General features: G+C 63.6%; 3 protein-coding genes across 7 annotated transcripts in view; 1 reads left to right on the forward strand and 2 right to left on the reverse strand.

The window, feature by feature from the left end:
• The window catches only part of IDH3G (isocitrate dehydrogenase 3 (NAD+) gamma), an 11502-nt gene extending 7385 nt beyond the window's left edge, over nucleotides 1–4117 (forward strand). The window contains exons 6-13 of the mRNA XM_011955871.1: nucleotides 1727–1787; nucleotides 1907–2039; nucleotides 2264–2397; nucleotides 2711–2813; nucleotides 2917–3063; nucleotides 3408–3502; nucleotides 3585–3645; nucleotides 3910–4117. Of these exons, the coding sequence (XP_011811261.1) occupies nucleotides 1727–1787; nucleotides 1907–2039; nucleotides 2264–2397; nucleotides 2711–2813; nucleotides 2917–3063; nucleotides 3408–3502; nucleotides 3585–3645; nucleotides 3910–4011 (836 nt within the window). The 3' untranslated portion in view covers nucleotides 4012–4117. The remainder of the gene's footprint in view (nucleotides 1–1726; nucleotides 1788–1906; nucleotides 2040–2263; nucleotides 2398–2710; nucleotides 2814–2916; nucleotides 3064–3407; nucleotides 3503–3584; nucleotides 3646–3909) is intronic.
• Nucleotides 4118–4122: 5 nt separating this feature from the next.
• On the reverse strand, nucleotides 4123–8712 carry SRPK3 (SRSF protein kinase 3). Of its 3 annotated transcripts, XM_011955870.1 has the most exons (16): nucleotides 8651–8712; nucleotides 8449–8579; nucleotides 8197–8305; nucleotides 7980–8067; nucleotides 7603–7690; nucleotides 6937–7043; nucleotides 6697–6862; nucleotides 6570–6595; nucleotides 5940–6069; nucleotides 5803–5850; nucleotides 5611–5703; nucleotides 5430–5530; nucleotides 4965–5072; nucleotides 4819–4888; nucleotides 4649–4741; nucleotides 4123–4523 (listed from the first exon to the last, which is right to left on the reverse strand). In XM_011955870.1, the coding sequence occupies exons 1-16, from the start codon at nucleotides 8710–8712 to the stop codon at nucleotides 4339–4341; spliced, it is 1605 nt and encodes a 534-aa protein (XP_011811260.1). In that variant the 3' UTR covers nucleotides 4123–4338. The 3 variants fall into 3 exon arrangements, with proteins under 3 accessions (XP_011811260.1, XP_011811259.1, XP_011811258.1); XM_011955869.1 differs by having other exon boundaries at nucleotides 5611–5850; XM_011955868.1 differs by having other exon boundaries at nucleotides 5611–5850; nucleotides 5940–6072.
• Nucleotides 8713–10347: 1635 nt separating this feature from the next.
• Nucleotides 10348–25209, reverse strand: PLXNB3 (plexin B3). Of its 3 annotated transcripts, XM_011955865.1 has the most exons (37): nucleotides 25101–25209; nucleotides 23813–23921; nucleotides 23053–23232; nucleotides 21477–22517; nucleotides 20956–21135; nucleotides 20348–20476; nucleotides 20163–20263; nucleotides 19543–19675; nucleotides 19217–19373; nucleotides 19019–19127; nucleotides 18823–18937; nucleotides 18582–18707; nucleotides 18384–18500; nucleotides 18062–18155; nucleotides 17810–17979; nucleotides 17423–17574; nucleotides 17123–17228; nucleotides 16378–16508; nucleotides 15958–16134; nucleotides 15651–15846; nucleotides 15266–15505; nucleotides 15020–15178; nucleotides 14796–14947; nucleotides 14586–14686; nucleotides 14289–14512; nucleotides 13989–14167; nucleotides 13732–13798; nucleotides 13179–13506; nucleotides 12934–13037; nucleotides 12709–12802; nucleotides 12301–12473; nucleotides 11992–12152; nucleotides 11585–11732; nucleotides 11355–11419; nucleotides 11208–11283; nucleotides 11014–11088; nucleotides 10348–10752 (listed from the first exon to the last, which is right to left on the reverse strand). In XM_011955865.1, exons 2-37 carry the CDS (start codon nucleotides 23855–23857, stop codon nucleotides 10648–10650), a joined length of 5910 nt encoding a protein of 1969 aa, XP_011811255.1. In that variant the 5' UTR covers nucleotides 23858–23921; nucleotides 25101–25209; the 3' UTR covers nucleotides 10348–10647. The 3 variants fall into 3 exon arrangements, with proteins under 3 accessions (XP_011811255.1, XP_011811256.1, XP_011811257.1); XM_011955866.1 differs by lacking the exon at nucleotides 23053–23232; XM_011955867.1 differs by lacking the exons at nucleotides 21477–22517; nucleotides 23053–23232 and having other exon boundaries at nucleotides 25101–25186.
• Nucleotides 25210–26470: the final 1261 nt, after the last annotated feature.

Consider the following 26470-nt stretch of genomic DNA (forward strand, 5'->3'; position numbering starts at 1 on the left):
AGTAGAGACGGAGTTTCACCGTGTTAGCCAGGATGGTCTCGATCTCCTCACCTCGTGATCCACCTGTCTCGGCCTCCCAAAGTGCTGGGATTACAGGCTTGAGCCACCGTGCCCGGCCTGTTGCTTTTTTTCTGAGATGGAGTCTCGCTCTGTTGCCCAGGATGTAGTGCAGTGGTGCGATCTCGGCTCAGTGCAGCCTCTGCCTTCCAGTTTCAAGCAATTCTCCTGCCTCAGCCTCCCGAGTAGCTGAGATTACAGGCATGTGCCACCACGCCCAGCTGATTTTTGTATTTTCAGTACCTGACGTCGTGATCCGCCTACCTCAGCCTCCGAAAGTGCTGGGATTACAGGCGTGAGCCATCACGCCCAGCCCGCATGATTTCTTTTACCTCCCTCTGAGCTGACTCTTGTGGGGTCCCACGGCTCTGATTTCAGGGCTTGTCTGACTAGAAAGGACCCTTGTGCTTGGAGACTGGGTGAACGCCTCCTCGGGCCTGTTTGCGCTACGATGCTGGGATTTGAGTGGGAGCAGCTGTGTGTGCGCCTGTCCAGTGACAGGCTCCCTGACGGGCTCCTTCCCACCCCTCTTTCCTTCTTGAGACAGTCATCTCTGCTGGGGTCAGCTTTGACCCTCAGCATCTTTCTTCACAAACCAGGTATCACAGAGATGTAGTTCTGACCCTCTGCCTGGCGCTTCGGCTGCAGCCAGCCTGGGGGTGGATGGCACAGCCCAGGCAGGGATTCTCGGGGCTTCGCTTGAGATTCCTAAACTGCTTCCATCGCTCATTTTGCAGACTCAGCCCATTACCTGCACTGTGTGAGGAGCGTGTGAGCAAAAATGAGCCCGGGAGGAGCCCAGGCCCTGGCAGTCAAGTGGAGGGGCCTTTGTGCCAGCCACAGGGGAGCCCTGCACTCAGTGGAGCGACCTGGGCGGGGCGGCCTCTGTTTGGCACCCTCTGACTGCTGTCTCTAGCGGCCACCAGCCTCTGCTTCCCTTACTCCAGCTGTCCTGCCTGCCTCTGAGTGTGGTGCCTTGATGCAGGGTCCTGGCAGTAACACCGCGAAGGCCACCTTGCTAGCTCCAGCCTGGCCGGCCAGCCTGTTAGTAAAGAGTGGTCGGCCGGGCGCGGTGGCTCACACCTGTAATCCCAGCACTTTGGGAGGCTGAGACGGGCGGATCATGAGGTCAGGAGATCGAGACCATCCTGGCTAACACTGTGAAACCCCGTCTCTACTAAAAAATACGAAAAACTAGCCGGGCGAGGTGGCGGGCGCCTGTAGTCCCAGCTACTCGGGAGGCTGAGGCAGGAGGATGGCGTAAACCCGGGAGGCAGAGCTTGCAGTGAGCTGAGATCCGGCCACTGCACTCCAGCCCGGGCGACAGAGCAAGACTCCGTCTCAAAAAAAAAAAAAGTGGTCACTTTCTGTTGCTCCAGAGCCTGGGCAGGGAATGGCATGGCTGCCTGGCCGGTTGCCAGCCTTTATTCATTTATTGACTTGTTCATTCCACCGCTCAGTGGTTATTCATGGAGCACCTGCTCCACCAGGCACCCTTCGAGATGCCTGAGCACATAGCCTTGTGGGGCTTAGGCTGGAAGTTGCATTCTATTGTTCCATTCAGCATTTTTGCTCCCCAAGTCTTCTCCTGACCCTGGCAGACTTCAGCTGCCCTGCTGAGCTGGGGTGGGGATGGGCAGTGCCACTAAACCTGTGTTGTGTTTTGCAGGCAACATTGAAACCAACCATAACCTGCCACCGTCGCACAAATCTCGAAACAACATCCTTCGGTGAGATCCGGGTGTGCGGGCTGGGGGCTCGGTGGGGCTAAGGTGGGATGAGCCAGCGGAGTCTGGCTCCAGTCAGCCACCTGTCAGGCCTAGCAGCCTCTTTCTCTGTCCCCTCCCAGCACCAGCCTGGACCTCTATGCCAACGTCATTCACTGTAAGAGCCTGCCAGGCGTGGTGACCCGGCACAAGGACATAGACATCCTCATTGTCCGGGAGAACACAGAGGGCGAGTACAGCAGCCTGGAGCATGAGGTGTGCATGGGTGGCCCGGGATGAGCCCCCCTAGGGTCAAGATTAAGGGGAGAGATTAAGGAACCAGGCACAGGCATACCCTCAGAGGGCAGGGGCTGTGCCCGAGGGAGAAGTCAGAAATACGCGGATGGGGTGCTTCGCACTGTGGCTCCGTCACACCAGCTTGTTTGGCCGGTGCCGCTCTTCAGTAGCACATGGGTCTCTTCTCCCCATCCCCTCCTCAGAGCGTGGCGGGAGTGGTGGAGAGCCTGAAGATCATCACCAAGGCTAAGTCCCTGCGCATTGCCGAGTATGCCTTCAAGCTGGCGCAGGAGAGCGGGCGCAAGAAAGTGACGGCCGTGCACAAGGCCAACATCATGTATGCCCCCTGTCCCCTGACCCCTCTGAGAGTAGTCCAGAAACAGCTGCAGTGGCCTGCTTGCGCCTGCTCTCAGGGATTTGTGGTCCAAAAGCCCAGCTACCCACTGAGGGGCCACCCCAGGCGAGTGCCCTGTTGCCCTCGAGGCATTGCCAGAGCCCGCACTTAGGGGAGGTGGGGTGGGATTCTGTCCGTTTTGCTGGTGAGGGACAGGTTAGAATTCAGACCCCAGCCTCCTGGGGCCTCTGCATGCCCCATCCCTCCGTCTGACTTGCAATGGCCAAGCTGGTGTCCTGTTCCTAACCCTCACCAGGAAGCTGGGCGATGGGCTTTTCCTGCAGTGCTGCAGGGAGGTGGCAGCCCGCTACCCCCAGATCACCTTCGAGAACATGATTGTGGACAACACCACCATGCAGGTATTAGCCTGCCCAGTGCCATCCCCCCGCCCTGGGTGCCCTGGGCTTCTGTCACCCATGCTCCCAAATCTGCCCCTCGGCCAGCCCCCTCTTTGTCCCGCAGCTGGTGTCCCGACCCCAGCAGTTCGATGTCATGGTGATGCCCAATCTCTATGGCAACATTGTCAACAACGTCTGCGCGGGACTGGTCGGGGGCCCAGGCCTCGTGGCTGGGGCCAACTATGGCCATGTGTACGCAGTGTTTGAAACGGTGAGTGCTGGGGGCAGGGCCGCAGCTTGCCGCCTTTTTCTAGTTCACAGACTTACTGAGGCACACTCATCCCATCGGGTTCGCCCGTTCAAAGTGCACGATTTAGTAGTTTTTTGGATATCCAGGGTTGTACTGCCATCACCACCATGTCATTCCAGAACGTTTTCACCACGCCACGAGGAAAGCCTGTCCCCATAAGCTGTCTGTTCCCACACCCTCCCCCAGCCCCTGGCACCCGCTGGTGGGCTTTTGTCCCTGTGGAGTGGCCTCTTCTGGACACGTCACAGGAGCAGAGTCACCATCCTTCTGCCCTCCACCCACTCTCCTTCGTCTTGCCTCCCCAGGCTACGAGGAACACCGGCAAGAGTATCGCCAATAAGAACATCGCCAACCCCACGGCCACCCTGCTGGCCAGCTGCATGATGCTGGACCACCTCAAGTGAGTGGCTCCCGGTGCCCCGCGAGCCCCTGGCCAGCCCTCCGGGCCCCAGGGACTGAAGCCTGGCTGTCCCGTCCTCTAGGCTGCACTCCTATGCCACTTCCATCCGTAAGGCTGTCCTGGCGTCCATGGACAATGAGAATGTGAGGTTCCCCTTGCGCCCTACCCTGCTGCCCCACGCAGTCTCCCCCTGCAGCCTCCTGTAGCCCACCTCATGCACTGACCGCGGTCCCCAGGCGAGGGTGGTAATGGAGCCGACACCACCTTCTGGCCCTTAGCTGGTGCCACTTCCCTCCTGTGGCAGTCCCAGCCCTGCACGCCACAGGAGACAGTGGGTAGCCCCGGGCCACCTGTACAGCGGGGAATGACGGGGCCTGGCGTGTGCTGAGCCTGCCTGTGTCCTACAGATGCACACTCCAGACATCGGGGGCCAGGGCACAACATCTGAAGCCATCCAGGACATTATCCGCCACATCCGCGTCATCAATGGCCGGGCTGTGGAGGCCTAGGCTGGCCCTGGGACCTTCTTGGTTTGCTCCTTGGATTCTCCTTCCCACCCCAGCACCCCAGCCAGCCTGGTAGGCAAAGCCCAGAATAAAGCAGCCTCTGCCTAGACTTGACGTGGGCCTCCCTCACTCCAGGCACCGATGTTCAGTCCACGCTTTATTAAGAAAGGAACACACACACTTTCTCCAAGGGCCCTCCTGGGGGTCTCAGGCAGAACACGCTCTGAGAGCCGGGCCTGGCTCCAGCGTCTCTTCTGCCCTGCAGTTGTGGGGAGCTGTGCCACTTTTCCCTCAAGGCAGGGAGAGCTGGAGGCGGAGCCGTGGCCGGGCCTAGGGGTTGAGCCAGGGGTGCTGGAGGCAGTCAGCGGCACTGGCCCGCTTTTCGGGGATGTACTCCATCATGGGCAGCAGGAAGGCACTGAACTGCGTGGCCTGCTCTAGGGGCCACTCGTACTTTTCCATGAGTACCTCGTACAGGCCCCAGTGCTTGAGATTGTGAATGTGCCGCAGCTCTCCTGTGGGCAGGCCAGCGGGCGTCAGGCTCTGTCCCTGTCTCCAGGCCTGCCTTCTGTTGCAGAGTCCAAGGTCCCTGTCCCACCCTCCCTACAGCCACATGGCCTGAGCCTGCCCGGGCCCTCACCTCTCCGGTTGAAGAACTCCCGGGAATAGCGGCCTGAGAGGGCGAAGGCTGGGGGGATGTCCCCCAGAAGCTCCACGATGTGAGCGATGTGGTCTGTGGGCAGAAAGAGGAGGTTGGGGGCGGGCAGGCCGGGAGGCCGGGAGGCTGAGCCCAGGGCCCTCATCCCTTACCCTCATCACGACTGTAGTCTTCTCCAGAATGTGGCTCAAACAAGTAGTCACCAGTGGCCAGCTCGAAGGCCTGGAAGGGGGAGGAAGTGAGGCTGCTGGCCAGTGGGCTGGTGGCCCTGGGCACAGGGCAGCCCGGGTGGGCGTACCATGCAGGCTGTGCTCCAGATGTCTGCTGGGGGGCCATATTCGGCGCCGATCAGCACCTCAACAGCCCGGTACTGCCGAGTCTGGATGTCCTCTGTGAAGTGCTTGTGCTGGAGGCAAGGGGAGCCCTGGGGACAGGGGCCAGGGCCAAGGCTGGCCTGCCCCCGCGGACTCCTACCCCACCCCGATCCACCTACCCGAGGAGCTCCGTGGGGCTTGCTCTGAGCCTCGGGGTCCCCAGATCTTCCAAGAGGGACAGGCCCAGTGATCTGAGGCTGAGGCTGACCCCTTCCTAGTGGCCGCTGCCCTTGGCCACAGCCCCGGTGCTGTTGACTGGGCAGGACCGATGCCCACCCAGCCGATGGTTCATGTGCACTGCAGGCTGGGGCAGGGCTCCCCAAGAGTGGCCCTGTGCCTCCACCCTTGGACCAGGGCCCCCCACTCTGCTCTCCCAGGCTTGCGCGTACCACCCAGCAGGCGTTGCCCAGGTCTGCGATCTTGATCTTGATCTTATCTGCGTTTTGGGGCTCCAGGGGGTTCACCAGGAGGTTCGAGGCACCAAATGGTGCTGGAGAAGGCAGAGCGGGGAGACTGAAGTGGTCCGATTCCTGCCAGCCCTGCCTGCCCGCCACCCGCCACCCAACTTACTGCTAGGTGACAAGAGGCCCCCGGTCTCTCGCTGATTGGATGAGCCGGAGAGGATGGAGCAGGAGGCAGGAGAGAAGAGGGAGCCGGAGAAGCCTGAGGTCTGTGAGCCGGGGCTGAGGCTGCGGCCATCCCTCAGGGCGGGGGAGGAAGAGTCTGGGGAGGGACCTGCTCTGGCACCCTCGGGGTGGCAGCCTGAAGAGGAGGTGGAGCCGCTGCCCCCGTCTAGTCTCAAGCCAGAGTCTAGGGAGACGGGGTGGAGGCAGCTGCTGAGCAGATGCCCTGCAGCCTTTGCTGTGCTTCACGACCCAGTACCCACTGTGGCCCCTCACCCTCAGCGTGGGTCGTGGCCTCCATGGCCTCCAGTCTCTGCAGGTCCCGCAGCCGCTCCTCCAGCAGCCGCTTCTGCTGTTTCCGTTTGCGCCTCATCTTCTTCCTCTTGTTTTTGGACAGCTTACCGGTCTGCTGTCAGAGCCAGGGTCACCCCAGGGTTCCTGTCGCCCACCCCAGTCAGCATGAAGTGAAGGTTTCCCTGCATGGCCACCAGGGAAGAGGCCTCTCCGGGCCCCAGGGCTCCCATGGACACCAGAATGTGGTGCCAGCGCCCCTTGGCACCAGCTCCTCACCACTGTCCCTGCCTCCCCGCCTGTGGCCCCACTCCCCACAGCTCCATTAGGAGTGGGAGGCCCTGACTGGCCCGCCTCAGGGTGCTCTGTGTTCCCTCTCAGCCCAAGCTAAGGCAGCCGGAAGTGGCCACTCGGGAAAGGCGGCATCCTTTCACCAAGAGCAGTTTGGGGCATTTGAACCGTCCCGGAAGTCACCCTCCGCCCAGCCACCCGGCCTTTCGGGATGACCACCGTGGGAGTGCATGAAGCAGGGAGTGCAGCCAGTGTGGCTCCAGAGATGGCCTCCAGTTGGCTCGGATGGGAGAGGACGCATGGGAGAGGGGCCCCCCAACTTACCAAGACCTCCTGGGGGGCAGTGCTGACTGGGAGTGTAGGTGGGGAGCAGGAGACAGGGAGGAACAGAGACTCAGGCAAGGGTTCAGGCCCAGAGGCCCTGACCCAGCCCCATGTGGACCCTTGGTACCTATGGAGCGGGAAGGGGGTGGCGCCCCTGCCTGTTGCCACTCCGTGGCCTCGGCAGCCAGGCGCCTGATGTAGGCGTCCCCCACACATAGCAGGATGTTCTCGGGCTTAATGTCCGTGTGGATGATCTTGCACTTGGTATGGAGGTAGTCTAGGCCATGCAGCACCTGCGGAAGGTTGCACCTGACCTCCACGAACTCCCCCTCAGGCCAGGCTGGGCAGCCCAGTGGGTGGCACTCACCTGCCTCACGATGCTCTTCACGCAGGGCACGGGCAGGCCCTGGTAGTTGGACTTGATGATCCATTTGAGAAGCTGGTGGCCCAGCACCTCCAGCACCATACACACATCTAGGCCGGGAGTGAAGGGTGGACAGTAGACACCAGCTGCGGCTCAGGCCCCACCCACCCTCGGCTGGGGGAGCGGCGAGGCTTGGGCCATGCGGAGGTGGGGAGGCAGGGCCTCCCCGGCGCAGTCCTGGTCACCAGTATGCTGGTGTCATCGATAGTGTCCCTGTCGCTCTCAACATGTATGCCAGTTGGGATGGTGCATTTTGTGGTCATCCTAGAGGTGGCGCTGGAGAAGCAGGCACAGAGGCCTCTCAGGCCAGCCCACTCCCACGCCAGTTATGCCATAGGGCCTCTTGGCAGTCCCCCAAAGGGAAGGCAGCACCACAGAGGCAGCACCTGCCGTTTGGGGGTGCCAGTAACATCCATGGACAATCAACGCTAGCTTATTACTGCCTCCACGTAAACACAATTACCTGGGGGTGGGGTCATACCAGACGCTTGCGTTACTGGGAGGGATGCAAGCCCATTGTGTGGATCTGCAGACAGGCTCTAGCAATGAGGGCCCCCCGTTTGCTAGCCCTTGGCTGCCACACTGCTTTGCTCTTCCTGCAAAGGATACGGACTCCATTGACTCCTGAGATCCTGAAGTCATCAATGAGCTGGACAATGGTCTCTCTTTTGGGGTCACTGGGGTCGCTGTCTCGGACCTGGAGTAAAAGCCAAGGGGCCACAGACAGTTCCACCCTGCCCTGAAGCCCACAGCTCCCTTCAATGTATCCCTCTTCTGCTCCAGCTGGGCCCTGCTGGAAGAAAGGTCGCCAACCCCTCCTGTCCCTCACCGGTTCCTCCAGATCCTCCCCCTCTGGCACAGCCAGCTGGAGGCTGCCCCTCGGGGAGCCCCGCCCTGCCCCACAGAGCCCCAGCAGGCCCTGCACCCGCATTGCCAAGCCCCAGGCAGCTCCAGGGGAGCTGGGAGTGGGTAGGGAGGTGCCTCACACATTTCAGGAGCTTGATCTCATCCACAGCTGTCTCCGTGTAATGCCCTGCACTCTTCACCACTTTCAGGGCCACAAAGCGCTTGCGCCTGCAATACCGAGACCCTTGTAGGCTGTGGCCCTGGCAGGACCCACAGCAGGGATCAGGGTGGCCCCAACCAAACCCAGGGACAGGATCCCAGCCAGTGCTGGGCCCAGAAGGCGAAGGAGGCACTCACTGGATGTCCCAGCAGAGCCAGACGGTGGAGAAGTGGCCCCAGCCCAGTTTGCGCACCACGTGGTACCGCCCATTGAACAGGTCGCCAATCTTCACAGGGTAGTAGCCGCCTGCCAAGGGGAGATGATAGATTGGGGTGGTGGGGGTTCTCACTCCCCTGGGCCCCCAAACACCTCGACCCCATTGGCCATCTGGCCCACGTGGGTCCCCTGTAGTGGCCGTCAGGCCGCACGTGCCCAAGGCCAAGCCTCACCCTTGCAGTAATCCTTGGGGTCTTCCTGTTCCTCATCGTCGGAGCCCAGAAGCCCCTGCAGCATCTGAGGCGCCGGCGTGGCCAGGGCTATTTCGGAGCCTGAGGACTCGGGCCCGCAGGAGGCCTGTGAGCTGTGGGTGGGGTGGGTGGGCAGTGAGCGTGAGAGATGCCAGGGGCCCCGGGTGCCCGAGCCGAGCCCTACCTGCTGCTGCTGCTGCTGCTGCTGCCGCCGCTGTCCCCAACACCACCCGTGCTCGCGCTCATCCCGGCCGCGCAGCCCGCAGCTCCGGTGCCCTGGGCGGCTGCTCCTGTGGGGCCTGGCCGCGGCCTGTGAATTTATAGCCTCGGCCGGCCGCTGATCTCACCCGCCTTTATAAATAGCCTCCCAGCTGCTCGGCTGTGGGCAAGGTATGCGGCGCGGGGAGGGGGCGGCGCAACGGCGGCCCCAGAGAGCCCGGCCCCCAGGCAGAGCCCCCCTCCTGCTCCAGACCCACCCTGGAGGCAGAGGGGGCTACTGCTTGGGGACCAGGGACAACTGGACCCCCAGGCTTAGCCTCCACACCCCAGCCGTGGGGGAGGTCCACGCGGGGGTGAAGTAACCCGTTCTCCAGTGCCGACTGTGGGGAAGTGCTCCGCTTGGCAACCTGGTCCTTAGGCCAAGCCCTGACCACCTGTGCCCCCGTGGGCATCCTCCTTGAGGTGCTCCTCTCCTGTGGGAACCCCATCCCTGGCTGCTCCCAGCCACTTCCTGCTTCTATGTTTCATTAGCCCCTAGGACAAGTGGGAGCCCAGTGCCCTCTGAATGTGGCGTTGCTGGGGACCCCTCATTTCCCTTACCAGAGGCACCGGGCCTGCTGAGGGAAGGCCTGGGAGCTTGCGAGCCCAGAACCTGTTCCTGCGACCCTGCCTGGCACTCTGGCTCCCAGCACCTGCTCTTCCTCTCCACCATTTGCAAGGTGCCTGCCGTGGGCTGCTCCATAGCGAGACATGGGGGAGGCAGCAGGAAACTGCTCGCTGCTGGGGACAAGCAAGCCCATAGCCACTTCTCTGTGAGTGTGGTGGTGACTGAGAGACCAGGAGAAATTGGGTCCCCAGAAGCATCCACGGCAACCCAGGACACAGTGGGGCAAGGCCTGCAGCCAAGACGTGTTCCAGCCCTTCACGTGCTGGCCATGACTGCTGCATGGTTTGGGGGCAAGGACTAGAGACCTGGGGTCTGTTGGCTCAATGTGGAGCTTGGGTGATATGGGGTTGGGGAGTGGTCAGTGAGCTTCTGCTCAGCAAAGGGTCACTCTGGCCCCTTCAAGGACAAGGGAATGGAGAGGTGAGAGTGGAGCTGAGAGGCCAGCTGGGGTCCGACAGAGGAGTCCCAATGAAGGGGAGGGGGCTTGGCAGAGAGGGTGCTTGTCGTAAGATATTGGTGTCCGTGAACTGGTAGGGGTGGGCCACGCATTGGTGGAGGGGCCAGCGAGGTCAGGGAGTGGGAGGGCAAGTGAAGCCCGGGTAGCTGATGGCCTCTCTTTGTCTGTGGGTAGCAGGTCATAGCCATGGGGCATTGAGTCAGCTCCTGCAGGGAAAAGCAGGGGCTGGGGATTGGGCCCTTTGCAAAAAGACATTTCTGTCCAGGTGTGGTGGCTAATGCCTGTGATCCCAGCATTTTGGGAGGCTGAGGCGGGCAGATCACCTGAGGTCAGGAGTTCTGAGACCAGCCTGGCCGACATGGGGACATCCCGTCTCTACTAAAAATACCAAAATTAGTCAGGTATGGTGGCACACGCCTGTAATCCCAGCTACTCGGGAGGCTGAGGCAGGAGAATTGCTTGAACCCGGGAAACAGAGGTTGCAGTGAGCTGAGATCGCGCCACTGCACTCCAGCCTGAGAGAGCAAGACTCCATCTCAAAATAAAGACATATTTCTATTTTACTTCCAGATGTGATTTTCCAGCAGGCAAATAAATATAGTGGGGAGAGGGGGAAGAAAGAGGGGTCCTTATAAATTAGAAACAATCCTAGGTGGGGGGAAGGTGGGTGGGCTGGCAGGGGAGGTGGTAGGCAGGGAGCCCACTGCTGGGCACAGCGCCTGACTGTGCACCCTGCGCCCCCAGGCTCTGCCAGCTCCCCTCAGTGGCTGGCTCGGTTCCGGGGTCACAAGGCACTGCAGTGGTGGTGGATCCGGCTTGCTGCTGTCTGAGCCAGAGCTCACAGGTCAGTCACTTTGTTCTCCACCAGGGCGGCGACTTGCTGCAGGCGGCAGGCCAGCTGCAGCTTCTGGCCCACAGGGTCCTCCTCCAGGGCACTGATAATCTGCCCGGGCAGAGGAAGGTGCCTGTCTGAGCCTGCCCCTCTGCCTGCTGGCCCAGGGCCACCCACCCTGCTTCCATCTCTGCAGGAGCCTGGGGATCCAGTGGGGGCTGCCTGGGGTCTCCCTGGGAAATCTGAATGAAAGCCGAGTCCCTTCCCCAGCCTGGTCCCCGGCCAGCATGGGCTGGCACCGTTGCTCCCCCGGGAGGGTCCACGGGCCTCCCGCTCCGCTGCGCCTCCCCTCTGGAGTGCCCTGGGCCTCACCTGATCGTAGTACCTGTGGATGTGGTTGTAGAGTTCTTGCAGAGCCTCCAGACAGTGGGGAGCAGAAGTGTAGCTCTGGGGGCACCATGTGGAGGGAGGCAGTGAGGTCCCAGCCTGGTCCTCAAGCCCAATCCCCCTTCTGCTAGTCTTTCCACCCACATGTGGACAGGCGCACCCCCTGGGCCATGCCTCACCCCGGAGAGCTCAGCCAGGGCAGAGTTCATCTCCTGGTAGCTCGCCGGAGAGCTCTGGCGAATGTCCGCATAGTATCTGGAGGAACAGACGTAGTTAGGGGTGGGGCAGCCCCCATTCCCCGCAGCCCCGATGCCTCTGATACCCACCTCTCCACCATTTGCTTGTAGCGTGGGATCTCCCGGGCATAGAGCAGTTTGTTCACTGGGGAATCCTGCTCCAGAGGGAGGGAAGGCGCTAGGCGTGAGCTGGGAGGTGAAGGTGCCACCATGACGCTGCCACCACCCACCCAGAGCTCTGCGCAGAGCCCTCCAGGCTTCCCCCATAAGCCTTTCCTCCTCAAGCCCCTGCCAGCTGCTGCTGCTGGCACTGCTCTCACCCGGCCCACTTTATGCTCTGAGGTGGTACAGGAGTCAATAAAGGTCTGGGCGATGACAGCAAGGATAGCGTCCACGTTGTCCGACACCCGCACATCAAAGATGAGCTGTGGGTTCTTCAAGGCATTCACCCAGAACCGCAGCAGCAGACTGGGGGCGCAGGGCGGGCGTGGGCGTGAGGCCCTGGCCCGCCATCGTGATCTCCGCCCCATGCACTCCAGCCTACTGGCAACACACTTGGGGCCAGGGGCCACTGGAAGCTGGCCTGGTGGCCCAGGTGACCTGGGCCCTAGATCTTCCTGTAAGTTCCAGAAACCGCAGGTGGGTGCATCCACCCTGGGAATGTCCTGGTCCCTCTGGGACTCAGTGGACCATGTGCACAGCAGGGGTGGGGCAGCAGGAAAGGCACCTGTTTGTCTTCCAGATGTGCAGGGTCCCTGGGTCCTCGATGCCGTGCTTCTCTGCGAGTTCATCCAGAAGGTCAAACAGGTACTTGACAGCAATGGGGATGGGCCGGTTCACGCTGAGAATGGCCTGGAAGGTGTCGTCCACAAACTTCTGCAGCGTGCCCTGTGAGGCAGGGTATAAGGGCCATGTGGAGGGCAGGGTGTGGGGCCCATCCACGTCCCAGGCTGCCCCTGCCCCTCCCACTCCCCGGCTCGGTCGGGGGCCCGTGGCTGAGCCTCCTCTCAGGCCCAGCTGCCCGGGCCGCACCAACCTTCATGGACAGCAGACGGGTGAGGTAGATTTCCGGAATGGCCTTGGCCCTTGCTGGCTCCCGCTCCCGCAGGCTGCTGCACCGCACCTTGGCCCCTTCTGGCTCCTCGGTGGCTTTCACCAGGTGCCAGAGGCACACCCCACCCTCCTCGCCATCCTCCAGCGTGGGGATGTCTGAGGGCACAGGAGCCTGGCTTCAGGACTATGCCCCCTGCCCCTGGCCTGGGATGCCCAGTCCACTTTCCTGACAAGGTGGGGCAGGGTGGGGACTGGAAGAAAGGAAGGAGAGATGGGCAGAAGATCTCGGTGGGGTGGGGGATGAAGCTGAGGCAGATGCGTGGCCAGGAGTTCTGCCTGTCCAGCCTGGACTCCAGTGGCCCCAGGTCGGGGCCAACCCTGAGGGACTCACTCTCTCCCAAGGGGCACCTCTGGGCCAGGCTCTGGGAGATGCTGCTGCCACTGTGCAGCTGAGGGATGAGCCCCACTGTTGCTCCATCTGGGACCTGGCAGAGATGGGGAGCGGAGGCTGTGCTGACCCCTAGTGAGGCGCCTACACTGCTCCCACCCTGCCCTGCCTCGTCCTGCCCCGCCCCCAGCCCCGCCCTGCCCTGCCTCACCCTGCCACTGCTCACACCTTGTAGTGCTGCAAAGTGTTGAGTCTCTTCCAATGGTTTTGGGTCACGGAGGTCAAGTCTTCATCCGACAGGGTGAGGTGACCAGCCAGGCCCGAGCGCCACTCTGGAGGGAGTCAGGGATGCAGATAGTCTACAGCCTGCTCTCCATGCCCCACGCTCATAGTAAGGCACAGATGAGGGTCTCCAGGTGCCAGAGGGGTAGGGAAGGGTCCCTGGGGTGGGTGGGCAGGGCTGGCTCTCTCACCAAGGTCTAGGGCATGCACTGAGGGCCTCTGGGAGAAGGGGGTGCCCTTGTAGACTTGGTCCAACACCTTCTCCTTGACCTGGGTGATGGTGTCTGTGTCGAGCACCCGGGCCGGCACGCGCTGCACCTCACTGCTGCCTGCGGCCCCGCCAGCCCCAGGCCCCACCAGCACCATCAGTGTCAGGGGCTGGAACTCCACGTCCTCCCGCAGCAGGCGGCTATCATTCAGGGTCCGTTTGGCTTTGCCTGTCACGGCGTCCACAGGGCCTTTGTCCACTTGGTACTGGATGGCCCGGAAGAGCATGTACAGTGGCTCACCGGCCACCTCCTGCACTGCCGAGATGAGCCAGCATCAGCCAAGTGGGGGGATCGATGGCAGCCCTTCTCGCCGCTGCCTCGCCTCCAGCCCGGGAGAGGGTTCAAAGTCCTTCCCTTTCCAAAGCCCCTCCTTGCTGGGCTTTGGTCAGGTAGGGCGCAGGCAGCAACCCCCACATGGCGGGAGGGGAGGAGTCTGCCACTCCGGGCTGGGGGCAGGCGGGACAGTGCCCCTCACCCTCAGGAAGGCGTATAGGCAGATGGACAGCCAGTTGGTGAGCAGTTTTTCCACCATGGTCTCTGTCCTGCGGAGAGCCGGCCACAGGGTCAGGCGTTTGTGCCTGTGTCCCTGCTGAGGACATCTCACTTTCCTTCCCGCGACCTTCTGGGGCTTCCTGGCCCCCCGCACCCCTGGACAGAGCCCGCCCAGGGTGCGATGGGGGCAGGTCTGTGGCGAGCCCTCACCCCCGCCACTGGGTCCAGGTCAAGGCCAACCTGCGTAGCATGAGCTTGGGGTTCCTGTGCACGTAATGGGCCGCCAGGTCACCCAGCAGGGTCCTCATGATGTCAGTCAGGTACTCCAGCTTGCTGTGTAGTGCTAGCGACAGCAGCGAAGCCACATGGCAGCGATCCCTCTGGGAAAAGCTGGGCTGCTCCTCCAGGGTGTGGATGAGCTGGGCAAGGGTTGGAGGCTCATCCCAGGAAGCCCCACTCTTCCCCGCCGTTTGTCTCAGGCCAGCAGTTCCCCAGCCCCACCTCCTTGCCCACCGGGGACTCCTGCCACGAGGCCCTCACCGTGAGGAGGAAGAGCTTGCTGTTGAGCAGGTTGGAGAGCTGCGTGAGGCCCTGGTGCACAGTGGTGCAGCGGCCGTCCTCTCCTGGCCCCTCGGGCTTGGGCTGCAGTGGGCAACCGCCATGGCCAGGGAAGAAGGCGCGCTCGGCGTAGGTGCGGTAGTCCAGGAAGGGGATCCCGCTGGCCTCCAGGTCGCTGCTGAGGTCGGTCATCTCCGTCATGAGGTCTGCAGGCCAGGAGCAGCTGACGTGTGAGTTCAGGCCCTATGGGCACCCTGTCCCCCCTGCCTCCGCACCCACCTGTGAACTCCTTGCGGCACTGGTCCCCCACGCCGGTCTCCAGGCTCTCCAGCTGCAGTAGCACCTTCTGGTAGTCCCGCAGGGCCTGCTTGCTCTTGTGCCTGCAGCCCAGGGCCAGCATGAGCCAGGGCCAGGGCCAGGCTGGCCGCCTGCCGGGGTACCCTTGCCAATGGCGAGGAGGGAGGTGTGCTGGGGGTGGGCGGGTCTCACCTGTACATGAGGGTGAGGAGGAGCACGGCGGCGATCAGCACGGCAGCACCCATGCCCAGGCCTGCCTGGGCCTCCACGGGAAAGGCAGACAGCGGGGGCTCAGCCTCGTACTGCACAGGGCCCAGGGCCAGCCGCACATTGCCCATCTGCACCTGGGTGGGCAAGGCTCCTGAGTGCATGCCGGCAGCACCTGGCCCACCGGCCCACCCAGGGTGCGGACTCACCACGAACTGTGGCAGGCCAGAGCCATCGGCAGGCTGCGGGGCGTGCGCAGGCGGCTCACAATACAGGTGGGTGCGCGTGAGCGTCTTCACCAGGCACTCGCTGCGGCCGATGTGCACACGCACCTCCTCCTTGCTGATGCCCAGGTTGAGGCCCTCACCCTGGGACACACATGGGAGCCTAAGCCACTGGCCCCCACAGAGGTGGCCTGAGCAGCCTGGCGGGGCAGGGTTGGAGGTGGCCCTCACCTCCACATCCAGGATGTGGCCTGGCTTGAGGCGGTAGGGGCGGGCAGGCCCCTCGCGGCTGAGGGGTGCCAGGCGGGGGTTGGGCTGGTACAGGAAGCCCTGGCCCCCACTGGCGCTGGCGAAGTCCACTTGCACGTTGTCTAGGGTGAAGAAGACCCGCTGCAGTCGGGCCCTGTCTGGCACGGCAGGGCTCCAGCACAGGAGGAGGCTGGACGAGTTGACGGAGCAGACGGTGGAGCACTGTGGGACATTCGGGGCCAGCCGCAGGTGGAGTGAGCTGGGCTCCGCTATGCACTGCCAGGGGCATGGCAGCTTGCCCTCCCCCTCCCCACCGGGCATGGGCATGGTCAGGGATAGCCCTGTTGCCTGCTGGTGAGGGGCTCACCTGTAGCAGTCCCCCACCAAGCTGGATACAAGCCTGGGGATCTGCAGCAGGGGCTCCACAGCTCCTCCTCGGCTCTGGGTCCCGGGGCTGGGCCTTGGAAGCCTGTGCCTCTGCGTCAGCCTCCAGCCACACAGACAGTAGGGGCCGCTGCACCACATCCAGGCCGGTGCCCCTGACACGGATCAGCCGCCCACCCCTGTGCCAGGATGGCAGTCGGGTGTGGGCGGGTGGTGGGCAGCACAGCCCAGGCCCCATCCCACCTTCCCTCCTGCCTGGTGCACAGGCTGGCCTGTGGGCTGACCCTCACCCCCGGAAGCTGGCACTGGGCTCCGCTGCTACAAGCTGGGGGTTGGCGGTGTAGCGGAAGGGGTTGGCGAGCAGTGTGCGCTGGGCATGGCCAAAGACCACAAGGACCGCTGCTTCTCCTGGGACAGCCTGGGGCCTGGTGCGGCACACAATGGCCTCCGGACACACTGGCTCCAGGCTGCAGGATGGGTAGCAGGGTCTCTCATCTTGGCTCTAACTACCATCCCTCTACCCCAGCCCTGGCCCAGCCCCCATAGGAGAAGCCCTACTTAGCCTGTCTTGACAAGCGCAGGGACCACTCGGGGTGGCCACGGCAAGCACTTCTCTGAATGAACCACCACCCCCCAGCCCCACCATGTAGAAAGGACACTGAGGCCTATGGGAGTGCCCACCACTCGACGGCAGGCAGGCTGGTACTCACATGGGACATGGTTGGCCACCCACGAAGGCACTGGTGTTGCCACCTGTCTGGAGGTGCTGACCTCGGATGGTGAGCTGGGTGCCCCCTGCCTGGGGACCCCAGCGAGGACTCAGGCTCAGCAGGACAGGGTCCTGGGGAACAGCGCGGGCTGGGTAGGCAAGGCAGCCCAGCTTGGCCCTTTCACCCCCTTGGGCCATGCCCAAGGTCCTCCAGTTCTCAAGCGCAGGTCATCTCTGGGCTTCACCTCCTGGGGCCAAAGTGGACCACACCCTCCTTCCAGAGGCCACTGCACGCTGGCCAGCTTCCTCCCACCCACCCCTGCCACATGGGGAGCAGGAGTGGGGCTCTTTTATCCTCACTGCCAGTCTCTCCCCCTTGTGACAGCTTCCTCCACACCACAGCTTGCAGCCCCAGACCTGGAGCTCTGAACTCTGAAATCCAGTTGCCTCCTTGGGGCACTGCATGGGTCAAGCAGAACCCGCCCCTGCCCCCACCGCTCCTGTCCCAGCCTTCCCGCCTGGGAAACGGTGCCACCAAATGCCCAGGGCAACACTTCCCGAGAGCTTTGTGCCCCAGACTGGCCTGGCTGCCCGCCTCCACTCACATGCTGTGGCTTCCCTCCTAGACATGCAGCAGCGCTTCCTGCTCCTCGCAGACCCAGCTTGACATCCTCATTAGGCGCCTGCCCTTCCTGGCCCTCCCTCCCACCCTCCCCTGCGTACGGCGCACCTGGGAGGCCACTGACCTGGTAGGTGAAGTGCTGGCTTGAGATGCCTGGTGGCTGGCTCTTAATGGCCACCTGGACGGGCCCAGTGGTGCCATTGGGGGCAGGAGATGTCACACACACAATCCTGGAAAGCCGAGGCCCGGGAGCTGCTCAGGGCCCAGGGACGCAGGGGACAGCCCGCCAGCTGCTACCGAGCACACCTTCTCCACCCCTCCCGTGCCCCAGTGCCCCAGGTTTTCTTGGCCACAGGCCTGCCTTATCTCTGGGTGGCCATCTCTGAGGGCCTCCCCACCCATCCTCACCCTCCAAGTGCCTCACCGGGCTGAGGTGCGGTAGAGAGAGGGCTCAGGGCTGCAGGGCCGGCTGGCCACGCTCACGGCGTATTGCACATCAGCGAAGGCCCGGCCCAGGTTGGAGCCCAGGATGGTGAGGGCCAAGCCTCCCTCAGGGGGACCAGTCAGGGGCTCCACCTGCAGCAGGCAAATTATGGCAGATGGGATCCCCTGCACTCACACCCCACTCTACAGTGCCGGGTGCCCAGCCGGCCAACCAACCCAGCCAGACCGAGCTGCTGGGGTTTGGGGGCCTGGGGTAGGGCTGGTCTGACCATGGAGGATAGGACAGTGCAGGGCAGGAGAAGTGGACCACTGGGCTGTGGGGGCCCCAGCAGGAGACCCGCACTCAACCCTAGAGGCGGGGGCTCACCGCATCAATGCTGGGTGCAGGACACAGCAGCTCCACAGCCCCCGGCGGGCACAAGGGCCCATAGCGACAGGCAGGCTGGCCATCAGCACACCACAGGCAGCCCAGGCTCCTGTTGGCCGCTTGGCAGTGGCTGCAGTCCGGGTGGCCCATGGCACAGTCGTACAGGATCACTAGGGAAGGTCAGGCAGTGTGCTGAGTGCCTCCTATCTGCCACCCACACTGCCCCGCCTGCCTGGCTGCCCTCAGGCTCACCATAAAGAGCATGGGCGTTGTCCAGCCTCTGGGCCTCGCCCTGGGTGACGTAGATGGGCACTGGGAGCTCCCGCTGGGACATGGAGGGGTAGAACTGTGGGCAGAGTGTGGGGTCAGGCTGTGTGCCCACTCAGGGCACCTCTGACTCTTGTCTCCTCTGGGCCACCCCCCAGAATTAATGTGATTGTTCCCTGCCTCTGCCCCAAGACTGGGGCCCTGGGACAGAGGCTGTGGGCCCCAAGCAGGCTCTCCATAAAGATGGCAGACTCCTGAGGGTCTATGGAAGCTTGGAGGCAAGAGGGTTTGGAGGGCAGCCTCTCACCTGGTGGGCCTGGCAGTGGATGAGGCCCGAGTCCCCTGCTGTCTCCTCCAGGGTGGCCGGCAGCCCCAGAAGTTCTCCAGGCAGCTCCAGCCAGCAGTGGAAGGAGGCAGGCAAGCCCTGGGGAAGGATGCTGTCAGGAGTGTGGACATGCTGTTGGCAGACCCCACTGCCCTGCCCACTTCCCTCCTGACGGCTCACTCGGAAATGCTGAAGGTTCCGCACACGTAGGGCCAAATGGCTCTCCCAGCCCACAGGCACCAGGTGGGGACCTGCCAGGCCTTCAACCTGCGGGCAAGCCCCTGGGCCACGCACCTGGACGTCCACCTGGGAAAACGAGAGCCTTCAGCCCTTTAGAACTCAAAGGGCTTACTGCCGGGCGGGCCTGGGAAGGGTGGAGAAGGGACAGCCCTGTCTCTGCCCGAAAGTCGGGCCCGCCCACCTCCTGGGTGCTGTAGACGGTCCTCTCGCCCTCTGGGCAGTGCTCTCCGTATACACAGTGGCTACTCTGGGGGCACCAGTGACACCGCCAGATGCTGCCCACGCAAGCACGACACCTGGAGGGGAAGGGCAGCTGCTCAGCTGAGTGCCCTCTGGGGTCGCCACCTCTACCCCAGGAGGCAGGCCCAGGGACTCACGGAGCAGCTGCCTCCAAGGCCTGGATGGCACTGCAGTCATAAAAGGAGAAGTTGGTGGCAGCCACAGCCACGTCTTCGAACATCAGGGCCAGGGGCACGGTGACGTGTTCTGGGAGGGGACAGTGGGGGCAGGACAGGTCAGGTGGCTCATTCCCCCTCCAGCTTCCACCCCAGTCCCCTACCCCATGGGCCACTCACCTGTGCCTGGAGGGTTAAGTGGCACCTGGTCTTGGGGAGGGGTGACACAGGCCACGTAGGGCCCTTCCACATGAGCCAAGCTGTCATAGTCCCCAAACGCACAATGGAAGTATTCATCTGCATCCAGGATGGGCAGCCAGGGGACAGACAAAGTGACCTGGGACGCAGCAGGGAGAAACAGGGAGATGGAGCCAGAGCAGAGGGGGTGGCCACTGCTGGGGGCGGCAGCAGAGGCCATGGGAGAGAGAGAATGGAAGGCAGGTGGGGTTCATGCTCCAGGCAGTGGTCATGCTGCCCAGAGGGCCCAGTGGTGGTGGGCGGCTTACCTGGCCCTGTTCCTGGCGGGGGTGGTGGCTCGGCCGCAGGCTCTGGATGTGCAGGCAGTGGCTGTCCTCCTCATAGCTCCACAGCCACTGGTTAGGCTGGCCTGCCCGCCTGCACTGGCCCTTCCGGGTACACCTGCCAGGCAGGGGCTTATCAGGTCACCGCGGGGGTCCTAGACTCCAAGCATGACTGACAACGGGGCTGGGGAGGCCGGCCCAGCTGGAGTGTAGTGGGGTGCAATGAGCAGGAGGCGTGAACGGGATTGTGCCCAGAGAAAGGAGCTGTGACTGGGCTGAGGGACACACAGTGACTCAGGGCTGCCTTAAAGCATTCCTAGGAATGCCGTATGCAGCACGGGCTGGAGGGCAGCTGTGTGGGGGTCCTGGACCATGGCTGGGGCTGCTGAGATGAGGAGCCCACAGGCTGGGTGGTGTCGGAAAAGGGGGGTACCAACCCGATTCACAGCTCAGTGAGATGGGGCAAGATGGGTGACCTCCGTGGTGGTCCCAAGTCTCTCCAACAGGCAGGGTTGGCCTCCTGAGACACCTAGGGCTGCTTCCGGGGGCAGCCTCCTGGCACACACCACCATTGGCCCAAGCCTAGGCCCAGGCCCCGTGCTCACCTGCCCTGGAGGACACACCAGCCACACAGCGGGTCCTGGGCCTGGAGGCAGCTGGCACAGTCAGGGAACTGGGGACAGGCCGCCACAGGCATCCGGTCCACCTGGAGGGCAGCAGAGCAGAGAGGCAGTGGGCACCAGACTTGGGCCGCGTGTGCTGGCCCCTTCAGCCCCAGGACGGCCCTCACCTGGTGAGCAGTCAGGACATAGAGGTGACTGTCACTGCTGTCCAGCAGCAGGTCTGGGCTGATGGCTGAGCCTGGAGGCCCCACTTGCTGGGAGTGGTAAACCTGGCCCTGGGAGCCGTGGAGAAAGACCTGAGTGGGGGGACAAGGACAAGGCTGGGCCAGATGGCCAAAAGTTGCCCATTCAAGGGACACGGCCTCCTCCCAGTGGGGGCTCCTTTTTAGAGCCAGCTCCCCTTCCTGCTGGGCCATCGAAGGAGGACACACCGCTTCCCCCACTCAGCACCCTCAGGCCTGGGACACTCTGCAGGGAACCATGACACAAGGGCAGCAGCGGCACCCTGGGTGAGGCCCTGCGTACCAGGGACAGTTCTGCCAGGTGGGAGGGCAGCTATGGGGAGACAGGAAGGTCACCAGGAGGCACCACACCCTGCCCACCTCACCCAGCCACCCCAGCTACCTTCACCGTGAGCCAGCACCAGCAGTCACTGTGTGGCAAAGCCCCGAATCCAACGGTGGGATGTGGGCTAAGACGTGCAGGTTTCTGGGGGCTTCCCTGAGCCTCCGTGGCCAGGGGCACACCCAGCCAGACAGCAAGGCCAGGCCCTCACCTTGTGCAGCTGGCCCTGGGTGTCCCCTAGGAAGGCTATCATGTGCCCGTCTGCCTGGAGGGCTGCCACGGCGCTGACCGGCTGCCCGAGCTTCAGCAGAGGCTGGGCCTCCAGGGGCTGGCGGCCGGCAATAGGGCTGGGGGTGTGTTCGTCGCCGCAGGGGTACGACTCAGGGGAGTCCTGCATGACAGAGAGCGGAGAATCAGCCCCCGGAAGAGGGCAAAGAGGCAGTCAGGGGGCATGCCCGGGGTGCCAGCGGGAGGACAGCCAGGCACCCTGGCTTGGGGGATCCCAAGGCCCAGCAATCAGGGCTGAAGGGCCAGGGCACCTGGCAAGCTCACGGCATCCAGAGGGAGCAGGGTGGAAAGAAACGGGTGGCGAGCAGGCAGGAGATCTGGAGACTCAGCCGACCCCTGGCTGAGAGGTTGGCTGGCGCTTCCCATGGGCAGGCACCCCTGCCCAGTGCTGAAAGATGCTAGCCACTCACAGAGGGAGTGGGGGTGGAAGGGCATGCCACTCACAAGGGGCAGGGTGACACAGCGCGACGTGACGCCGTACTCCACGGTGGCTTCCTCTGCGCCGCTGGGGCCCCGGCCGCCTGCCGTGTAGCAAAGTCTCCGGGCCTGCTCCATGCTGGCACCCAGCTCTGCCATGGGGAAGGCGCAGAGCGCCGCCTGGGTGCCCCCTGGGCCCGCGGCAAACGCCCCTAGCAAGGTGCCCGGGGCAAGGAAGGCGGCCTGGATGAGGCCCTGGCCCTGGCAGGCGAGGGGAACCTCCACATAGGAGTACAGATTGGTGTCCCCCAGGCAGACGCGGGCCACGTAGGAGCGGTACTCAGCCTGGGCCCGGGCCCCGCGGCGGCGGAACACAAAGTAGGCGGAGCGGGCGTCGGCAAAGGCCCCCACGTAGCTGTTGTTGTAGTCGGAGAAGTCGCCTACCACCAGGCGGCCCAGGCCCTCGCTGGAGAAGGGCTGAGGCCCTGCCAGCTGGCGGATGGCCAGGGGTGGCACCCCTGCCGACAGCTTGCCCGCCAGGCCTCTGGCCACAAGCAGGAGGTCCTGGCCGGGCAAGGGCACCACCAGCCCCACCGTGGCCACTCCCGGGGTATTGGCAGCCACAAACTGCCCATCACCAGGGTCCTCGGCCTGGTACAGCACCTTGGCCACATCCCCGAGGCGCCGTGTCTCACACACACCCTGCCGCACCTGCCCGCAGGCCACCAGTTCCTGGGCACGGCTGCTCACCAGCAGCAGCTGGTTGGCATTGTCAGTGAGCTGAGCCTGTGGGCACTCAGCCGGGTCACGGAAGGGCACGCAGTCGGGGCTGTCGATGACAGGGCCAGTGACAGCCATGGCCTCGAGCTGCAGCTCAGGGCTGAGCTGGAAGAGGCGGTTCACAGCGCCGACATAGAGTGTGCCTCGGCCAGGCGCCAGCGCCAAGTGGTTGAGAGTGGTGTTAGGTGCGGAGAAGCGATGGGCCCCTGTCAAGGGCAGTGGCGGTGGGGACAGCAGCAGCAGGAGGAGGCAGAGGCCGAAGGGAGGCCAGCGAGCCATCACGGGGGCCTGTGAGAGGGCACAGGTCAGGGCAGTGGGAGCGCAAGGCAGATAGAAGACCAGAGGAAGGTGGAAGGCGGGGTGGAGAGAGGCCAGGGTGCTCAGGGCCAGGGAGCGGGGGAGGCAGAGAGATGGAGGGCGAGGGAGAGTGAGCAGAGACAAAGAGACAGAGGGGGCACAGAGAGCGGAGGACAGAAGGAGGGACAAAGACAGCGTCCAAGAGCTGGAGCAAGAGGCAGGGAGGGGTGCACGCACGCCCGCATGCACAAGCACACAAGGAGAGAATTCTTTCATCTCCTACTTTATATGCATGTAGATTGTTGAAGGGGGGCAGGTCCTGGAAAGCCGCAAGAGCGCTAACAGAGGGACTCTGAGTCACAGAGCGGGCAGGGGAGGGAGGGAGGCCGCGGGAACTGGAAGGCTGGCGGAAGCTGTGTCACAACGCGCTGCTGCGCCCACCACCCAGACAAGAGAGATGGAAGTGGAGTGAGAGGAGTGAGGCCACCGTGCGCCCCAAGGGACTGGACAGGGAGAGAAAACCTGCCCTGGACAGCCAGGACCGGCTGCGAGGAGGAACCCTCCCCAGCTGGGGGAAAGAGCCAGGGAGCCGCGGACTGAGCAAGGAGCAAGTCAGTGAGGAGCAGGGGTCAGTTCCATGCTGGCCTGCTCCATGCTGGTGCCCAGCTCCCGGGTGAGGAAGCACTGGGGCAAGCCAGCGGGGGTGCTGGGAGAAGCCAGGGGTGCCAAGAGACAACACAGGCTGCAGAGGTGCGGGGAGGCCTGCTCCTGCTCCATGGGCCCCAGTAGTTTGGGTCTCTCAGGGCCTGGCACAGGGGGCCTCAGTGTGGCAGTGTCCCGGGAGAAGAGCAGACCAGGAGATCTGGCTGGAAGAGGGGCCAGGGAAGGGGCAGGGAGGGGTGCCAGACTGGAGATGGCTCCTGGGTGTGCCTGGTGGGACCCCGGGGCCGAGCCGCTGAGGGTGAGAGGTGAGAGCAGACCCTGCTGTGGCCCCTGCTGCCCCCCACAGAGAGATGCTGCCCTGGGTGTGTGGTCACATGCCAACCAAGAGTGGGGCCGCTGGGACTCAGGGCAGAGTAGCGCCTGGAGGAAGGCCCAGAGGCCCCTTATCTCAGGAACACAGGCAGGAAGAGCATGGACATTTCCTGCAGACCCCGGGCTATCTGTGGCAGTGTCTGCCATGAGGGAGACTGCAGCCTGTATGTACTGGGCCCTGGCCAGAGCCATCCTGCCCTACCCTGCCCCTCCCAGGAACATTTTTGGGGCCACCGGGCCTGGGCACTTACCATGAAGTGGTGCAGCAGAGGGGTCTCCTGGGTGGCGTGGCACATCCGCTCAGTTCAGCTGCCCCGGGGCAGTGGCGATGGGCATGAGATGGCTGTGGGGGGCATTGTCCTGAGTGGGAGGGAGACAGTTGAGGCTCAGCCCCATTCGAGCTGGCCTGGGGAAGGAGGGGCGGTGGTGGGGGTGGCGCCCAGGGCCTGGCGACCAGGCTCCCTCACAGCTGGCAGCTTTGTCAATAGTGGCCAGGCCAAGGCAGCCCTGCCTCCACCACAACAATGTTCCCTCTGTCCAGAGGCCAGGCCGGGGCCCCGCTCGCTGGTGCTGCCACCCCCACTGGGCTGTTCTGGACAGGGGGCTCCTTGCCACTTCCCACCCTCAGGGAGCCACCCCCGGGATCTGGGGACAAAGGGCCAGGGTTTCCTCCAGCCAGCCCTCCCCTTCTGGCCCTGCAACCCCTGTGTCACTAAGCGTGCCCCTCCCTGACTCCCCTGGGTCCCTATGAAGGGCACGGGGTGGGCTTCAGAGCCAAGGCTGATAGCCTTGGGGCCTGAGTGAAGTGCCAGTCCTGGCCCTCAATGCCTGCCTTTGTCCAAAAGATCTTCCTCCACACCCCCGGCCCAGCCCTGCCCCTGGGGACTGGTGAAGTGGTGCCAGGTACAGCATGGTGGCAGCAAGCAGGACCACGGGAGGAGGCTGATTGAGATGGGCTGAGGCAGAGGGTCCACAGGCCAGGGCTGTTCACCCCATCCCCTGAAGCACCATCCTGCTGGCCTAGACGCCATCTGTGCAGGGGGTGGGGAAGGGAGGGGCACCTAGCAGCTAGCCCCCCTGTCACCCTCACAGGCCACCCTGGCCAGTGGCACAGGAGCAGGGGCACTGGGGATGGGGTCTCTTCCTCCCTCACAGCACGGCGGCAGTAGGCTCCAGGGCAAGGTGGCAGCCGGTTGCTGCCACCTGGCTGGGCCAGTTGGGTGGCTGTGGGGGTGGGGAGCCAGGCGGGCAGGCTCTCTACCCTGTACTCTGCCCAGGGCTGGTGCTGGCTTTCCCATTTCGGGGAAGAAACACGGTCGCCCACCGCCTAACCCCAGGGCTACCCCTTGGGGGACATCGTGCTCTCAGGCACCTAGTGCCGTCGTCAGGCTGGGCCGGCGCCGGAGAGCTCTTGCCTGACCCCAGCCAGTTGACCCTGAGACCCTTGCTTCCCCCTGGCCTAAGCACACCCTGTTGCCTTGGCCTGAAGCCTGGTAGCCCCTGCACCCCAAGCCCAAGCCTGCCCCAGCTCTTGCCTACCTGGCGGGCCACCAGCGAGGGCCAAGTAGTAGCTGGCAGTGCCAGGAGCACGTCTTACGGAGCCCCAGCCTCCCTCCCCACAATGCAATCGTGCCCAGCCCGACTCATCCCAACAAGCCTGGCCAGGCAGCCCAACCTCTCTCTGCCCGCCCCTTTGCCCAATGGCGCAGGGCAGGGCGCTGCTGCCCTCTGCTGGCCACAGCGGGCATGATGGACTGACTGTGGGCACCTGGCTGGAGCAGGTGAGAGAAGGCAGCGCCCTCCTATCGGGCAGGCATTCCATAACCTGGCACGAAGCACCTACTGGATGCCAGGCTTGGGCTTGGCACTGGCACCATTCAGAAACAAACACAGGTCAGGAAACTGAGGCACAGGAGGTTAGGAAACTTGAATAAAGTCACACAGTATGTGGCAAGACTGAGTCAACAACAGGGCCCCTTCACTTCACCATCAGGCTACATGGCCTTGAACCATGAAGCTTGGCCGGCATCGGCAGGAGATGGAGCTGAGGCCTACCCCAGGCCAGGCCTGCACGTGACATGCCCACGGGGCGTTGAGAAAAAACCAGTGTTCGCTACCAGCTGGAACGCAAGGTTGGTAGAGGACTGGCTTCCAGGGTGTGGCAGAGGCCAGCAAATCAGGCGGGGTCTCTGTAGCCAGGCTTGAGAACTTGGACTTGCCTCGCCATGGGCAACTGCAAGTTGGTGGTGCTGGGGCAGAGAATGTGGGGCGGCCTGGTCCAGTGGTGGTCGTGGGCATGGGGAGAGGCGGGTGCATTCCAGAGGCGCTCTGGGGAGGCAGCATTCTGAAGACTGTGTGTTGGACCCAGGGCAGGAGGCGAAGGCAGGAGAATCCAGGCGACCCTGGGGCTTTTCTGCTGGGGCACTGTTCCCCCTGTTCCCCATGTTCCGTCCATGGCGGTGCTGGCAGAAGTGGGAGGATGCTAAGATTGAGGGGCCTGTGAGGGAGGAGGAAATGGCGATGGGGCTGGGGAGGCCTGGGGGTGAGAAGCTTGGCTCAGGTGACTGGAGCCCTGGGGGCAGCTGGGGTATGGGGCCAGGTGTTCACCCTGGAGCTCAGAGGCCCAGCAGACTCGGTGTATGGGAGCTTCCCTGAGCAGCTGTGTCATTCTTTCCAACCTGCATGGAGAGAAATGGGGCGCAGAGGCGGGTGGCTTGCCATGGCCTGACGTCATTTCTTCAGAGTGCACTCCATGGAGATGGGATTTGAACCGGGCATTCTGGCATGGGCCACTCTGGACCACTGGGCCCAAGATCCACAGCCTCTCACCTGAGGCCGTGGAGGCGAACCAGGCAGGCCCGTGGGAAGGGACCACCAAAAATCGAGTGAGCAGCCGGCGAGGGGTCTCT

This window comes from Colobus angolensis, unplaced genomic scaffold (genome assembly GCF_000951035.1).
Source record: "Colobus angolensis palliatus isolate OR3802 unplaced genomic scaffold, Cang.pa_1.0 Scaffold402, whole genome shotgun sequence".
NCBI lineage: Eukaryota > Metazoa > Chordata > Mammalia > Primates > Cercopithecidae > Colobus > Colobus angolensis.

Coding starts and splice junctions, on each gene's coding strand:
- SRPK3 (XM_011955868.1), bottom strand. CDS start 8,712: ATGAGCGCGAGCACGGGTGGTGTTGGGGACAGCGGCGGCAGCAGCAGC. Junction 7,691..7,979: donor AGATCAAGCTCCTGAAATGT/GTGAGGCACCTC, acceptor CTTTTACTCCAG/GTCCGAGACAGCGACCCCAG. Junction 4,524..4,648: donor GGAGTTCTTCAACCGGAGAG/GTGAGGGCCCGG, acceptor GCCTGCCCACAG/GAGAGCTGCGGCACATTCAC.
- PLXNB3 (XM_011955865.1), bottom strand. CDS start 23,857: ATGTGCCACGCCACCCAGGAGACCCCTCTGCTGCACCACTTCATG. Junction 18,156..18,383: donor TCCACTGCCAGGCCCACCAG/GTGAGAGGCTGC, acceptor CTCTGCCCACAG/TTCTACCCCTCCATGTCCCA. Junction 13,038..13,178: donor AGTGCATGCCCTAGACCTTG/GTGAGAGAGCCA, acceptor GACTCCCTCCAG/AGTGGCGCTCGGGCCTGGCT.